The following is a 17,371-nucleotide window of genomic DNA, read 5'->3' on the forward strand; positions in this document are numbered from 1 at the left end:
ACAAAGTATGGTGGCGAGTACTTTAAAGTTTAAATATTTATAAGCGCACATGTTTGGAATCGGGGTGCTGAGAACACAACAGCAGACAAACACCAGCTCTGAGTTTTCAGTTTTATTTAAGGTTCATTTTTCCAGACCTGCAGAGGACAGTTCACTTCCTTTTAAGCGCCTCAATTATTTTTTAGTTTCTCGCGCAACATCATGTTAAAACCCACTGTATGACTCTGTGTTGGTTTCTCCTGGATGAGTTTGTTCATTTTTGTGAAATACTGTTAAATAGGGAACAGCAGGAGGAGAGGAGTGGGTGGGTGGGTGGGTGGGGGGGTGGGGAAGAAGAAGAGAGAGAAAGAGAGACAGAGCGAACATGGATCAGAATTAAGACTTCAAAAAAGAAAAAAAAGGCGGTGGTCGGAGAGGTCGATTTTCGAATCCTAAAGGCTGAATCACTACTACAGTACTTGTCTTGCAGCACCTTCCTTTGGGACACACGCTCACATACAGTTGCTGAAGTCACACACAATATTGCATATTTTTTGTTTAGCAATCATTGACGCTAGACTTCCCCTCCAATCACTCGAGCTCCTTTCTCTCATCTGTCCATGTTAAGGCATCGTTTAAGCCCTCGTGGGTCGAACAAGGGGACCTGTTAACCCTGTTGCTACCCTCTTTAGTATTTTTTTGACATATCCTCATCCATCCAGTCATTGTCTTATCTACTTGGTGGCTGTCCATGTTAGGGCTAGCTACTGTAGGTACCACACAGTGGCACTGTGAGTAAGAGCCTAACCCTAGTGCTCAGGATTTGTGCCACGTTCTCCCAACGCCCTGGCGCCCCGCGGTTAGGCAGTGCTCTATCCTCTGATACAGAGGTTCAGCAAAATTTTCCCTCCAGCAGGACGGGGCCAGTGGGAGCCCTCCACTAAAGGGAATTTGGGCCAAGTGGCCTCTCAAGCAGGCCATCTGTGTCCCTACCTAACAGGGAGCCCATGCATAGCCTGTGCCCTCAACTCCCCTGTGTCATCTGCATTCACTCTCTTCTAAATCTCAGCTTCTTTTTTAACATATTTTTTTAAAACCACTCTCAAAAAAAAAAGAAAAGCTAAGTGCCAACCCCTTTTCTCTCTCTCTCTTTAACCTCGCCGTATTCACAACTTCGCTGTAAGGGTTAACCACTTCACAGTCTCCTGTTAAAGTGGGGAGGATGAGGGTCTTTGGGGCAAAGCTTCAAGAGCAGATTCACAGCTTGCTTCATTCCTCGAAAACTAATCGTGACTTCAACTTTCAAAAACACAAATGTTGTTTCATGCTTAATCATTAGTTACTTTTTTTTAAAAAGATCTCCCTTCAGCTAATTTGTTTTTCTTCGCCAGTTTGTGGAGTTAAGTCTTGTGTCACCACTGGGCGCTCGATGCTATACTGTTTTCTTGTGCTCTCCGTTAACAGCAAGCTACGCAATGAATCGCCCAGAACTAGGTCTAATGAAGTGGTGATGGTCGCGGGTAAAGGGTACCGATAACTCGTGTGCCACAAACAAAAACAAATAGGCCTTCGGAGTAGACAAAAAGGAAGGAGGAAGAGAAAAAGAAGAAAGCATGTTTGTTACTTTGTTAATAATTTTTCATACTCTGCAGATTGGTGTGTATTGCGTTGAGGGGGAGGAGGGGAACGGGGTACAGGATGAGTGGGTATAAAGTGGTAGTGGGGGAATGGATGGGTGTCTGCTGTTGTCTGTGTTCAGTGGCGGTCCACAGCGGCACTCTGTAGCAGCTCTGTGGCGGGCTGTCCCGGGGGTCTGAAGGCGGTCTGGAAGCCGGGGGGAGGGGAGTGGAACTGGCTGGCGGGGTTGGCTGTGGGGGGGGGCATGTAGGGAGCCCAGCCGCCGGCGGCTCTGTGGTGGAGGGGGAGGTGGGCGTCGAAGGGGCCGCTGTGGAGGGGCTGCGGAGGGGTGGGCACCGCTGAACTGGCTGGGCCGTCCATCTCTGTGAGCGCCTGCAGGGACTTGAGCCAGTGTGGTGGGTTGTCGTCCTGGAGACAGTCTAAACTGTTGCCTGCTGTGGCCGGGATGCCTGAGGGGTCACAGAACAGATGAGTGATGACAAACACAAATAAACACATTTCAACACAACAACACTGCAGTAAATACAAATAAAATTATGGCGGGGACGATTCGATACTATCACGACACTTGGGTGCTGATTGGATATGTATTGCGATTTTTGTTAACTTTTTAACACTAGACCATGGAGGAAAAAGTTGAATCATACACTTTAACTTCAGAAAATATCTAAATTAATACATTAAAATGTTTGTTTTCAGCATGTATGTATTCAGAGATGTCCTGAAGTCAAATATATCAGTCATTGTCAGGCATTCTTTATGATTTTTTTCCAGCAACCCAAAAATCAAAGACTAAAGACATTTCCCTCACAAATTAGTGGTATTTTCTTTTTAATTTATAAGGCACATGGAATGTTTTATACTTCTGGTGAATATAATCCAATCAATCTTATTTCCTTATATGTATTTTGTAGATACAGTTCCCTTTGTTAAAACCTTATTTTGAAAACCAGACATAGTCTCACGTGTATACTTCCACTACCTTCGTCGCTATCTCTGTTCTCTTTATACATCCATGGTCAGCTCCATCAGGGCCGTTTGAATCCTTTTAACATAAATGTCAGTATATGGGTGCTCTACAGTTTAAACGTCGACCGATTTGACCACGGAGACGAGAGTGATCGCAATATGATGCCATTTTCTGTCTGTGACAGAGTTAGCATGCAGCTTTAGCCGTGATGTCTAGCTCTGCTTTTCCTGCAATGTCTGAAACCCAAAGTGTTTCCATACTTCTACTGTATGTGAAGTGTTTATGACTTTGGATTTAAAATGTGAGAGCGCAGGTCATATCCTCGCCGACCCTCCGCTGTCTTCTACTTTCTCATTTCAGCTCAAATCAACAGAATATTAACCATTTTTCAAGCAAACATTCCCTGGTTCCCACTTTTCAAATGTGAGGATTTGTAAGATGTTTCTGGTAAAACACCTCCTCCTCCTAATATCCTCATGAATGAATAACTCAGTTTTGTCACGTAAATGAGGCTGCAACTAATACTTATTTTTAAGAGTTTATCTATTTTTAGATTTATTGTTCTATAAAAGTCAATAAAAGGGTCAGATTGGTCAATCACAGCGTTTTACGGTCTGTTATTTCTTTATAGCAGACCGTTGCTATGGGCGCAGTTCTGATGTCAGACTTTGGAGGACCATTTTTGTGTCAAATTATTGATTTCTTAAGTAAGTAGCTGTGTAATAAGCGGGATAATGTACAGCTAGCGGGTCATTGTTGTGAAATAAACCCCTTCAGGACGATAAGAGACCACGACGCGAAGCCCCATCGCCCTGTCAGGGTTTATTTCACAACAATGACCAGCTCGCTGTACATTATCCCTTACATAAAAATGATTGATTGATTTTCTCGATCACTTAACTAATTGCTTAATCATTTAAGTGACACTTTCTACCTGTGATGATAGCAGGGTCCATCCAACTGGCTGTACCGTCCCAGCTCAGGCTGTGTGAGATGCCTGCCGGCCCCACCGGCCCACCGATGTGGTTAACACTGTTGGAGGATGAGGAGGATGAAGAGGAAGAGGAGTTTGGGAGGCCCCCGAAGTTGATATTGATGTTGGGCAGGAGAGCTCTGAGGCCGTCCTGCCACTCTTTCACATTTAAGCCGTCTATAGAGCCACTGTTTTCTGCAGGAAAGAAGAGAACAGGCAGGTCAGTTCCTCAGGTGTTTTGATCACACACTAGTGGTCAGCTGCAGAACTGCATCTACCAGCATCCCCTCTGTGAGGTCAATAAACGCTAATCAAAACACAATGCTACGTGGCAGTGTCCATTCGTTGTGATATTAAATAACATCATTATGCAACACATCTGATCTCTGTTTTAACATGCAAAGGTGCCACAGTGGCCCAGGTGTCTGGTACCTGAGATGGGGATCCCTCCCAGCCCTGTATTGTGCTGAGGGGGCAGATTCAGGTCCAGGAAATTACTGTGTGAGGCAGCACTGGCTGAGTGGTTCAAGTGTGTGAGGTTATTTCGTGTCGGGACGCCCATCCAGGGGTGTCTGGCGGCTGGCTGCTGCTGCTGCTGACTGGCCTGGCTGTTCTGACTGCCGGGGAAACTGAAGGAGCTGTAGATGGCTCTGTGGTGGAGCTGGGGGAGGCGTGGCAAGCCGCTGGGGAAATGGTGAGAGGTGCCCGGGTTGGGGTTGAGAGGAGGCAGTCCGGGACCGTGGTTCATCCCGCCGTGGTGGGAGAGGAGTCCTGGGGAGAGGGGGCACTGATCCTGCACCGACAGTTCCTTCTCAATCAGGTCGGCCAACGCCTTGCGAGTGACGTCGAAAGGGTCGAAGCCCAGATCGTCGTCCTGCTGTTTGCTGGACGAGCCGAAGCCAAAGGCCGCCTGCCAGTCTGTGGAAGAAGACACTGGTATTGTGTCTGTGAGGGAAGAAGAGAGACACGTTACTGGAGCGGTCCTCTGTGTGAGCAACTTTTAGTCGACTCGCTGTAGGATTCCTCTGACGAATTGATTAGTTGGCTGGTGACAAAGCGCCTTGAGATTATACATTTTCATCTCCAATGAACTTTGATTTCATTCTTCTGTTTTTCTTTTTATTATGTTATTGTTGTTTTTTATTTGTATTTGCTTTTTTCTTTTCCCTTGTAAAGCCCTTTTATAACTTTGTCAAAACAAGTGCTATACAATTAAAGTTTGTCATATTATATCATATTATTGATTTAAATGAACGCACAATCTGTCTCTCCGATATTATTGTTCCTTCTAAGATAAATGCTATCATGCAGAACGGTCTTTTCAAATCTAAAGTTCAAGAACACATATTTGTCAACACTACAGGGATGCCAGAGATGCACCATTCAGTAATGACTGATGGTTTATAACCAGTGCTTGAAGTGGAAGAAAATAAGTGAGTACTCTTATTCACATGTTGACATGTGTATCGGCCGGTATCAACAATCTCTTGCGACTTATTTCTATGAATTTATTATTTCCTTAAGCGTGTTATACTGTGTCAGTCATAATCAGCTGTGGTTTTATTGCTATTATTATACTTTGGCAATCCATCTTCTATAGTACACATGTTATACTGCAATAATATTCCAACTGGTACATTACAGGGGTAAGGTGGTGTGTTTGTATATTTACGCATAGTGTTAATAGTTAAGTGCTTTCCTGTGTTATTTGTAGCCTATAGTAGAGTATCATTCAGGTTTTAGGAGCGGCTCTTACATATTATGCAGCAGGATAAAGACACATTTTGAATTTCAACAGTGAATAAAAGATGCTCGGAGATATTAGGTTTGGGGTTGCTCCCTCAAGAAAATTTGAAGGTGTTTGGCTTAAAACTATGCAATTTGACATAATTTTGGACAATTGTTATTTCTAGTTAAATGATTGTTTTATTATTTACACATATCACAGCCTTCTGAACGTTTAATTCTTCTGTGAATGTTTGCCCTGTAAAATCATGTTATATAAATCAAAACTTTTAAATAATGTTTCATTAATTATATTTTTTCACAAATAAAAGAAATTGTGACTAACAGTATATTAATTATTTTACAAAAAGGACGTGAACATTGTATCAATAAATTACAGCATCCTCATTCTAACCCCCCCCCTCCCCTATGCCGTGCGTCGGCTCGTCTAGATGCTCTCCACATTGTTTTTATGTTCATACGGCTTATCAGGCGCGGCACAAAAAATGCTGGCGCTGCGCAGTCATGATTCTCCCAGAGAAACTGATATGGAGAGGGCAGAAAAGAGTACCGTGCACAAGAAAAAGTCACGGTATGCCGAGGAGTAAATTGTAAAGGTGCCGGTACTGCGTACCGCTGAGTACCAGCCCACTTCGAGGCACTGCTTATTGCTCATTTCCCATAACGAAGACCATAAATCTAATCTTATCTATTAAGAAGGGGCAGCCTTCCTAATTTTATTATCCAGGGAAATGCAACGGCAGAAAATACCTAAATTAATGAGACACACTATTACAGTCAGCATAATGAGAACACTGTGGGTTGCAGGTCAAACCTCTATTTGAAAATGACAACAAAAAGCACAACCAATCAAGCACTAAAGACAAACAAAATGATTCCTTAAATCTCCACTGTACCTGACGTGAAGAGGCTCTGTGGTTCGGGGGTCATAGGCCAGTCAGAATTGCCGCGGGGGGAGCTGGGGAAGGGGGGCAGGCCAGCGGGGAGAGGATTAGGATGTCTGAAGTTACTGTTGTCTGAAAAGAGCGACTGGGACTCAGCTGCCGCGCCCTCGAAGGGTGAACGGGCTGTGAGGTCTGACACGCTGATGGGCACCACCAGGCTGGGCTTGGTTAAACCCGGGGGAGGAGAAGGGGAGTCACTGGTGGGCATCTGGAAGAAGAGAGAGGAGAGCACTTGTGAGATTGTCCTGATTCATCTTCATTAGTATGTACCTGAACTAAAACAGAGAGTTGGATCTTCTCACCTGTTGTAAAGTCTCTCCATTCACCATACCGATCGATTCTGGAGGTTTGTCACTGGGACTGCAAATAAATAAACAAATTAAGATACATATTAACAAAACAAAATGATGGAAAAATAAATTAAATCATTTCCTTTAAAGTGCTATTGTCCAGGAGGAGTCTATAATACCTGTTACTGTCACAGTTAGAGGAGAAGGGGGACAGCGCAGTACGCTGACCAGGACCCAGGTCTGTATCTAGCCCATCTGAAGTAAGAACTTCTTGGTCTAGATAGTCTAGCAGCGGAGGAGACTTGCGGTCCTCTGAAAGCCCGTTGGCCAGTTTGTTGTGTCCTGACAGCGTCGGCCACCCATCTTTACCGTTGCTACTGTTGCTTCTGTTACACAGCAGCAGAAAAATCAAGCTTAGCACAAGTGGAAGTAATAAGAGAAAGAACATGGAAGAGAAAACAAATAAAAAAACCAACCTCTGTGTGGAGTTGGATTTACTCTTTGACTTCTCTGTTCCACATGCTGGAGGTTGTAGAAAGCTAGGGTTAATTTTATAGAGGTCTTGGAGGAGTTTCTGCTCATACTCTTGATGTTTCCCCGCCTAAAAACAAATAGACACAACATAAGTCAGCATTAGTCCTTTTGTTAATACACAAAGCAAAGGGCAACAATTTAATGCACATCTCAGAAAGAGGAACACCATTTTACCTGCATCTCCTCTTTAGTAAAGCTAGCTGCTTCATCCCCCAGCTCATGTAGATACATACAATCAGGTTTGGGACACTGCATACTTTTAAGAAAGTAACTGCAGTACTTTGTTGTGCCTAAAGAAGCCTGCAACAGAGAGACAGAATGAGAAGATAATAGTTAAGGACTTTTCTTTCAAGGACTTTTAGTTAAATCATACTATTTTACATTGCAGGTTGTTTAATAAAAGGATGTTTATGTCTTACAGACAGGAAGAACATATAGAATAAAGCTATCACGTGGCTTTTATGCAAATAAAACTTCTAATCATATCCATAACTTCTCACCTTGAGTGTTCTGCCATCAACAACCACATTGTTCACACACTGTATTGCTCTTAAAGCGTCTTCAGAGCGGATGTAAGTGACATAAGCGCTAGCACTCGGCCCCTGGAAAAAACCCAGAAAACAAAGTAAACACACAAGTCAAACACATCTACTGTGGTAGTTTAATTATGTTTGTTCCAGGACAACAATGAACAATCATTTCCATTATTGATTGCTTACACTGCAATAGCGATAACTAATAGATGATATATGTAACTGATTTTGTCGACTAATTGATTTAATCAACAGATCTGTAAAACTGAGCTTCTCCACAAAGAATCACACAAAAGCACCACTTTCAATCTCTTGTTAACCAGAGATGTTCTCATAAGTTTCTTGGAAATAAGTCATTCAGCATGAAAAAACAACATATCGACTAAAGAAATCTTAGTCGACTAAGACCAAAACGACAGATTAGTCGACTAATCGACTAAGAGCGGGCAGCCCTAGTGAAAACTAAATATGCAACTAAAACAACAAATATAACAAACAAATCTTGGTATTGTAAAATTGAAAACACAAGGTTTCACATTTCTGAAAAAATAATATTGATTAAGTTCTGTTAATGTTTATAAATGTATCAATGCGAGTACATCCCATCATCCTTTGATCAAACGTCTCACCTGTGAACCTGCGTAGGATGTGCTATTGTTGATGACCACTTTATGGATTTTCCCAAACCTCCCAAAATATTCTGGTCGTTTTAGGACCTGTGGGCGTAATGCAAAAAAATATTTATATCATCAGAGCTTCAGAGGGAGGTTTTAATGAAAAACATTCAAAATGTGCATTAAAATAATTCCATATCAAAAGTATTCATGATTTTCGGTGTATCGGTCAGAGAAGTCCAAAAATAAACCTAGCAGCTAGTGCCTTCAGTTTGTCACACCCTTTTTCACATCAAGTTAAACAGTTCCAACGCTCCCAAAGTCACAGGTAGCATAAAAGTCACTGAGCTTCATGGTGGAGACGCTGCACTCACCTCCGGGTCGGCGAGTCGCTGTGAGAGCCCCACAACAAACACCAGGTTTCTCTGGACCACTCTGACGCTGGCCAGATGCTTTCGGTTTTCTGTCACTTTCTGCTTCTTCTCGTTCTGTTTCTGCTTCTTTTCGTTCTTTATCCTTTGAATCTCCTCCTGTGACAGAGGCTTGTACACCGCGGGGTCCTCTGGGTACGGCTACACAAAAAAGCAAGGATGTTATATCCACCATTTGAGAAAAATTGTTTAATTATGTGGCTTTATAAAGGATATTGGGCCCTTAGTTGTCAATATGGTAGTTCAAAAGGCATCACTAGCCAAACTGCTGAGGCTGTAAATTGTAATTGATGAGCTGATGTTTCAACTAAGAGGCTACTTTAATAGGGGGGTCCAAAGTTTATCCCCTCTATATTAATATTTGGACATTCAACATCGTTCTGTTTGTCACGACAGACAAAAATCACCCCTCAGTTGTGATGAGTTTCTCTGCTATCGTGTTCATGTCATCATCTCCTCACCTTTCTGCAGGCGGGGCAGAGGCCGTTCTCGTCTGTGCGGATGCGATGCCAACAGAAGCGGCAGATCTGATAGCCGCAGGTGCAGGGGAAGAAGTTGACGTCATCAATCTCCAGCGGCTCCATGCACAGAGGGCACTCCATGGGGTCGTCCTTCATTTCAGGGCTGTGGGACATCCTATGGCGTGGCGAGGGTGAGTGTTGAAGCTGGTCACAGAGCACAGGGCTAGGGGAACATACAAGAGTTAAGTTTAAGAGCTCCATCATGACATGATTGCAAAAAACAAATCAACTGAACATTTGTTTTTACTTGTAGCAGGATGGTATAGTCTCTGAAATGGACTTCATGACCACCAAGGTCACAATATCACACTGAGCACACCAAGATGTATTGACATATTTTTTCAGCAGCAAAAGAAACACTACACTCAGATGCTACTACTACAGTCTAATGCAATACATCTTACTTTTTATGATGATATAATGTTCGGTTTTTGGAGGTTTTGATTCAACTGCATGATCCTTTTAGGAGGATGTCGTTTGTGGTGCTAATGAACTGCATTGTGCTGTAGGTGCAGATGTTTCTAATGTTTCGCCTATTACATTTATACCATTGAGGGTGGATTAAATCTCAGAAACGGCTCAGTACATTTCAGAGCTGAAACAATTAGGCAATCGACTGAAATTAAAGTATTTTCAAAATCAATTAATCTCTTACGTCATTTTAAAACAAAAGTATAAAAAGTCATGCACTCTGACATTCTTAAATGTGAATATTTGGTGGTTTTCAAAGTCCTCTTTGATAGAAAAATTGAATATCTTTCGAGTTATGATGAACAAAACAAGAAATTTGAAGTCACATTGGGCTATGGGAAACTGTGATGGGTCGCGAACTACAGCCTCCAAAAACTTATCATACAGTTGAATCAACACCTCTCTAAAACAGTTTCAACAAAAGCTGAAGATTATAACCTTGAACTATAACTTATAACTAAGATTGTAGGTCAACCCCTTGAGAAATTCTATGAATCAGCCTATCATAATAACATATTAAGGCTGGCTAACACCATCGTCTCTGACCCCAACCATGTTTTGAACAGTGAATATGAATTGTTACCATCAAATCGGAGATACAGGGCTCCACGATTTAATAAGGTTAGACTGAAGCACTCTTTTGTGCACCAGTCAATCCTAAAACTCAATATGGAGCCTAATCCCAGATCAAATGTACGTTGAAGGGTCCTGAATATCGTCTTCTGTGATTGTAATATTTAAATGTATGTATCCTTGTTTTCTTGTCTTTGTCCTTTCTGTGATGTTGCAAATGGAGCTGCTGTGATGCAAAACAAATTTCAGACCTGTCTGACAATAAAGTATTATCGTATCGTATTATCATGTCGTAACCTAAAGTCGCTTAAAGGGTCATTTAATTGCTGTCTTGTAATTGCTTTTCCCATGTTGTCCATGTATCTGTTTTTATGTTTTATATTTTTTCCCACTCACAATGTTGTTTGGTTACGATTGCCCAGAAGTCTTTATAGATATTTAAATCAATATCCTCCTCACAAACACTAACATACACTTACACGCAACACACACACACACAACACACACTTACTTGTCTTTTTGGATATATTTACTGTATTGTTATTATTGTTGTTATTATATATATATATATATATATATATATATATATATATATATATATATATATATATATATATATATATATATATATATATATATATATATATATACACACATCTTGTCCTAATTGTTTGTTATCACTATTATTAAGTCATATTATTTATTTATATTAATCTTGTCTCTAGGTGGAGGCTTCAGATAAACCCAGTGGGTTTTTTGCCTCTTCCTGCTCTTTATATGATTAATTTATTTTTTTGTTATGTTGTATAGTCTTAAATTGTGCAAAACAAATAAACAAACAAAACCTCCATGAAGGTTCGAGATATCGCAGGACTTCATTGTGTTAGACTGCATTAGTTTAAGCTAGATGTGCCTAATGAAAGACCTGTATCTTAGAAAACCAGTCACAAACAGCTGTCATGTTATAGGGTGATAATGCAGATGTTGTGGTGTCATTCAGGGGTTGACAGTAAAGTATTATCGTATCGTATTATCGTATCGTATTATTGTATCCTCCATGAATGTTTGAGTTACAGCAGGACTTCATTGTGTTAGACTGCATTAGTTTAAGATAGGTGTGCCTAATAAAAGATCTGTATCTTAAGAAACACAGTCAAGAACAGCTGTCATTTTATAGAGTGATAATGTGGATGTTGTGGTGTCGTTCAGGGCTTGACAGTAGGACACCCATCGTCATGATGGACGTTAAAGGGAAATGCAACAAACAAATCCAATCGGAGATACAGGGTTCCACGATTTAATAAGGTTAGGCTAAAGCACTCTTTTGTGTACCAGTCAATCCTAAAACTAAATATGGAGCCTAATCCCAGATCAAATGTACATTGAAGGGCCCTGCATATCGTCTTCTGTGACTGTAAAGTTTAAATGTAAATATCCTTGTTTTCTTGTCTTTGTCCTTTTTGTGATGTTGCAAATGGAACTGCTGTGATGCAAAACAAATTTCAAACCTGTCTGACAATAGTGTACTATCGTATCGTATCATCGTATCGTATTATCATATCATAACCTCCATGAAGGTTTGAGTTATTGCAGGACTTCATGCATTAGTTTAAGCTAGATGTGCCTAATAAAAGACCTGTACCTTAGAAAACTAGTCAAGAACAGCTGTCATGTTATAGAGTGATAATGCGGATGTTGTGGTGTCATTCAGGGGTTGACAATAGGACACACATCGTCATCATGATGATGGACGTTAAAGGGAAATGCAACAAATTTATTTACAGATGAAACCTTCTGCTTGTTAAAAGGCCAGCCCTGGTTGGTTTCTACGTGACAATACTGCTGCCAGCAGGCCAACTCACGACAAACCCAGATTAGTAAAGTTGAATGTAACAGTAACAAGGAAATGCCAACAAATACTTGGCATCATTTTACTGATAAATTAACACACACACAGAGGAGCGTCACAGTGTTGTTGCTTCACTTATACAGACATACATCAGCTGATTGGTTATAAAGTGGTGTAATGAAACTAGTAGTTGTAGTTTAGCCAGGCTGAGGCTGGTAACTTTAGCTGCTCTGTCTACTGGATCAGTACATTATGACTGATGCTATTTGACTAACTCACATTGGCCGCCAATTGGTGAAAAGAAGCCGGTTATAATAGTAATAGCAAGTATCCAGGAGCATTATTAGATGTAATCACAAAACCTAAACACACAGAGATGATTAATAACTTGCCATTTTGTAATATATATTTGTAATGAAGCTAGTAGTTGTAGTTTAGCCAGGCTGAGGCTGGTAACTTTAGCTGCTCGGACTCTACTGGATCAGAACATTATGACAGATGTTATTTGACTAACATTAGTGCTACCTAACATTAGCCGCGGATTGGTATTATCGTATCGTATTATCGTATCGTGACCTCCAAGAAGGTTTGAGTTATTGCAGGACTTCATGCATTAGTTTAAGCTAGATGTGCCTAATGAAAGACCTGTATCTTAGAAAACTAGTCAAGAACAGCTGTCATGTTATAGAGTGATAATGTGGATGTTGTGGTGTCATTCAGGGGTTGACAATAGGACACACATCGTCATTATGATGGACCTTAAAGGGAAATGCAACAAATTTATTTTCAGATGAAACCTTCTGCTTGTTAAAAGGCCAGCCCTGGTTGGTTTTCTACGTGACAATACTGCTGCCAGCAGGCCAACTCACGACAAAACCCAGATTAGTTAAAACCTGAAGTTGAATGTGAACAGTAAAAACAGGAAAATGCCAACAAATACGTGGCAGCATTTTTAATGATAAAGTAACACACACACACTGAGGAGCGTCACAGTGTTGCTGCTTCACTTATACAGACATATACCAGCTGATTGGTTATAAAGTGGTGTAATGAAGCTAGTAGTTGTAGTTTAGCCAGGCTGAGGCTGGTAACTTTAGCTGCTCTGATCAGTACATTATGACAAATTCTATTTGACTAACTAACATTAGCCGCCAATTGGTGAAAAGAAGCCGGTTATAATAGTAATAGCAAGTATCCAGGAGCATTAGTAGATGTAATCACAAAACCTAAACACACAGAGATGATTAATAACTTGATATTTTGTAATATATATTTGCAATGAAGCTAGTAATTGTAGTTTAGCCAGGCTGAGGCTGGTAACTTTAGCTGCTCTGACTCTACTGGATCAGTACATTATGACAGATGTTATTTGACTAACATTAGACGCAGATTGGTATTATCGTATCGTAACCTCCATGAAGGTTTGAGTTATTGCAGGACTTCATGCATTAGTTTAAGCTAGATATGACTAATAAAAGACCTGTATCTTAGAAAACTCGTCAAGAACAGCTGTCATGTTATAGAGTGATAATGTGGATGTTGTGGTGTCATTCAGGGGTTGACAATAGGACACACATCATCATGATGGACCTTAAAGGGAAATGCAACAAATTTATTTTCAGATGAAACCTTCTGCTTGTTAAAAGGCCAGTCCTGGTTGGTTTTCTACGTGACAATACTGCTGCCAGCAGGCCAACTCACGACAAAACCCAGATTAGTTAAAACCTGAAGTTGAATGTTAACAGTTAAAACAGGAAAATGCCAACAAATACTTGGCAGCATTTTTACTGACAAAATAACACACACACACAGAGGAGCGTCACAGTGTTGCTGCTTCACTTATACAGACATATACCAGCTGATTGGTTATAAAGTGGTGTAATGAAGCTAGTAGTTGTAGTTTAGCCAGGCTGAGGCTGGTAACTTTAGCTGCTCTGATCAGTACATTATGACAAATTCTATTTGACTAACTAACATTAGCCGCCAATTGGTGAAAAGAAGCCGGTTATAATAGTAATAGCAAGTATCCAGGAGCATTAGTAGATGTAATCACAAAACCTAAACACACAGAGATGATTAATAACTTGATATTTTGTAATATATATTTGCAATGAAGCTAGTAGTTGTAGTTTAGCCAGGCTGAGGCTGGTAACTTTAGCTGCTCTGACTCTACTGGATCAGTACATTATGACAGATGTTATTTGACTAACATTAGACGCAGATTGGTATTATCGTATCGTGACCTCCATGAAGGTTTGAGTTATTGCAGGACTTCATGCATTAGTTTAAGCTAGATATGACTAATAAAAGACCTGTATCTTAGAAAACTCGTCAAGAACAGCTGTCATGTTATAGAGTGATAATGTGGATGTTGTGGTGTCATTCAGGGGTTGACAATAGGACACACATCATCATGATGGACCTTAAAGGGAAATGCAACAAATTTATTTACAGATGAAACCTTCTGCTTGTTAAAAGGCCAGCCCTGGTTGGTTTTCTACGTGACAATACTGCTGCCAGCAGGCCAACTCATGACAAAACCCAGATTAGTTAAAACCTGAAAGTTGAATTTTAACAGTAACTAACAAGGAAATGCCAACAAATACTTGGCATCATTTTTACTGATGAATTAACATTACCACACACAGAGGAGCGTCACAGTGTTGCTGCTTCACTTATACAGACATGTATACCAGCTGATTGGTTATAAAGTGGTGTAATGAAGCTAGTAGTTGTAGTTTAGCCAGGCTGAGGCTGGTAACTTTAGCTGCTCTGATCTGGATCAGTACATTATGACAGATGTTATTTGACTAAACGTCAGTGCTAACTAACATTAGCCGCCAATAGCCGGTTCTAACTAATAGCAAGTAAACAGGAGCATTTGTAAATGTAATCACAAAACATAAACACACAGAGATGAATAATAACTTTCTATTTTAACACACTACGCCTTTATCCTGACATATAAACTGACAGCTTGGCTTCATGCTAACCGCTAGCATCATGCTACATTATCATGAGAGCGGACGGAGGTTTTGAACGCGGCCTACTGAAGCTAATGCTAAACCGGGAGCTAGTTGTTGTCACTATAAACACCTGACATCGCTCTCATTACGTTAACGTTACCTGGACGGTGGTGTAATAAAGTGGAGGACACTGTCAACTGTCCAACTGGACAACTTGTCCTCTATGTATTGAGACTGGACGCCAGCGTTAGCCGCAGTTAGCCTCGTTAGCTCTGGTGTTAGCATTACTCACCCGGGTCTCCGTGTCTAGCTGATTCCTCTCACAGGATCTGGGCGGCTGGACTGCAGAGCCACAGTGTGTCTGTAAGCGGTCACTAGAGATAACCCGGAGCTGTGTTGTTCTGTTGTTATTAAAAAGGCTATAAAGATGTTATGAACCCTTTTCTGTTCTTGGTTATTGTGGAGACTAATTTAACGCTCAAACCACCATCTTAGCTAGCATTAAAGTAGGGAGGAGGGAGCGGGGCAAGTGCTGCCGGCGACTGAGGCTGCGCAGCGCGGACAGGTGCATTGTGGGAAATCGAGTTTATTTAGGCGATTTTGTTAAGCTAGGACCAGGGACACATTTAATTATTCTTATGCTTTTCATTGTATGTAAATACTAATTGTTTCTGATTGTCCACTTGTTGGTATGATCATTCTTTTTCTTTATTTTTTTTTGTATTCTACATGTTCAAAATAAATTTTGAAATGAATAATAATTCAAATAATGTACCAAAATGTATCGTAGTTAAAATATTTATTTGAGGTACTTGTACTTAAAGGGACTATTTGTAACTTTCAGAAATGCTTGTTAACAGCGACACCTGTGGCCATTAAGTCAACGAAAGTCAGCGTCGGGCTTGTGCTTGTGCTCGCTGTATATAGACATGAACGAGCATCGCTCAACACAGTGAGGCGACACATGTCAGCTAAAACCACAATATCACTCTTAGCTGACCAGACAAAGGTCTCTCCATGAATCAATGCTGATCCTAGTGTTGGCTTTTCTTGCCTCAGCCCCCGGGGCTAAAGCAGGAAGAGAAACGTTATTGTCTCCCAACTACGCCCGCAGGTGAGACACTGGCACCCGGTCAGAGACGACAACGTTACTGGGAAAACCTTTGTTGGTCTGGAGGAGCTGCAGCATTTATTTCTGCACAAACGTCCACTGTACATTCACTAGATATTCTCAGAGCTAAACGAACTCTTCTGCAGTGTGCGCGCGCATTCACGTCTAGAGGTGGAGCGAGACAGCGAGAACGCGTGCGGTGTGTGAGTGAAGGCAGGCAGGCCGCGGAGGAGTCTCCGGCCACATGCATGTGTCCCGACCCGGTACATTTATACGCTTAAAAAGTTACAAACAGTCCCTTTAAACAGAGTTTATTTCAGAATTTTGTTAATACAACTCTGACAATCCATTGCACAAACATGTTTGGACTGATAGATATCCCACCCATGACAATACCCAGAGGGCAATAAAAAAAAAACAAGTGTACAAAAATAAATATAAATAAATAGATAAATAAATAAAATAAAGTAAATAAACATAAATCATGATAAATTGTTAGAGGTCTAGGACAGTACATCCTATCATCTAGGGCACTGACATGCATAAAACAAGCACAGGAGTTAAGCTGAAGAGTTGAAAACAAAGACAAATCAGGGGTCCTTCACATGTTTTGTTTGAAATATTCCTGGTCAAATACACACATATCCTTTATCCATATACTTTATCCATATCCATATATATATATATATATATACACATACACATACATACATACATACATACATACATATATATACACATACACACACAGGGACACATTTAAAAAAAGTTTGACAATTTATTTTTCTTATGCTTTTCATTATATGTAAATACTACTTGTTTCTGACTGTCCACTTGTTGGTAAGATCATTATTTTTCTTTCTTTATATATTTATTTAATTTTTGAATCTACATGTTCTAAATAAATTTTGAAATGAATAATAATACACAAATAATATATCAAAATGTATCGTACTTAAGTTTTTATTTGAGGTACTTGTATTTAACTTAAATATTTACATTTTAAAGTAGGGAGGAGGAAGTGGGGCAAGTGCTCTGTGCGACTGAGGCTGCGCAGACACACAGATGCATTGTGGGGAATTGAGTTTTCGGTTCGATTTTAAGCTAGGACCAACCACGGACACATTTAATATAATACACAAATAATATACCAAAACGATCGTACTTAAAGTATTTATTTGAGGTACTTGTACTTAACTTAAATATTTACATTTTATAGTAATTTAGT

General features: G+C 40.5%; 1 protein-coding gene across 2 annotated transcripts; it reads right to left on the minus strand.

The window, feature by feature from the left end:
* Window positions 1-97: 97 nt before the first annotated feature.
* On the minus strand, window positions 98-15,575 carry cnot4a (CCR4-NOT transcription complex, subunit 4a). 2 transcript variants are annotated; one of them, XM_037768398.1, is made up of 13 exons: window positions 15,325-15,575; window positions 9,114-9,317; window positions 8,596-8,793; window positions 8,237-8,323; window positions 7,575-7,676; window positions 7,249-7,374; window positions 7,017-7,141; window positions 6,720-6,926; window positions 6,553-6,610; window positions 6,203-6,458; window positions 3,993-4,505; window positions 3,522-3,755; window positions 98-2,066 (listed from the first exon to the last, which is right to left on the minus strand). In XM_037768398.1, the coding sequence occupies exons 2-13, from the start codon at window positions 9,285-9,287 to the stop codon at window positions 1,735-1,737; spliced, it is 2,412 nt and encodes an 803-aa protein (XP_037624326.1). In that variant the 5' UTR covers window positions 9,288-9,317; window positions 15,325-15,575; the 3' UTR covers window positions 98-1,734. The 2 variants fall into 2 exon arrangements, with proteins under 2 accessions (XP_037624326.1, XP_037624325.1); XM_037768397.1 differs by having other exon boundaries at window positions 9,114-9,336.
* Window positions 15,576-17,371: the final 1,796 nt, after the last annotated feature.

The sequence above is a fragment of the Sebastes umbrosus genome, chromosome 4 (assembly GCF_015220745.1).
Source record: "Sebastes umbrosus isolate fSebUmb1 chromosome 4, fSebUmb1.pri, whole genome shotgun sequence".
NCBI classification, from domain to species: domain Eukaryota; kingdom Metazoa; phylum Chordata; class Actinopteri; order Perciformes; family Sebastidae; genus Sebastes; species Sebastes umbrosus.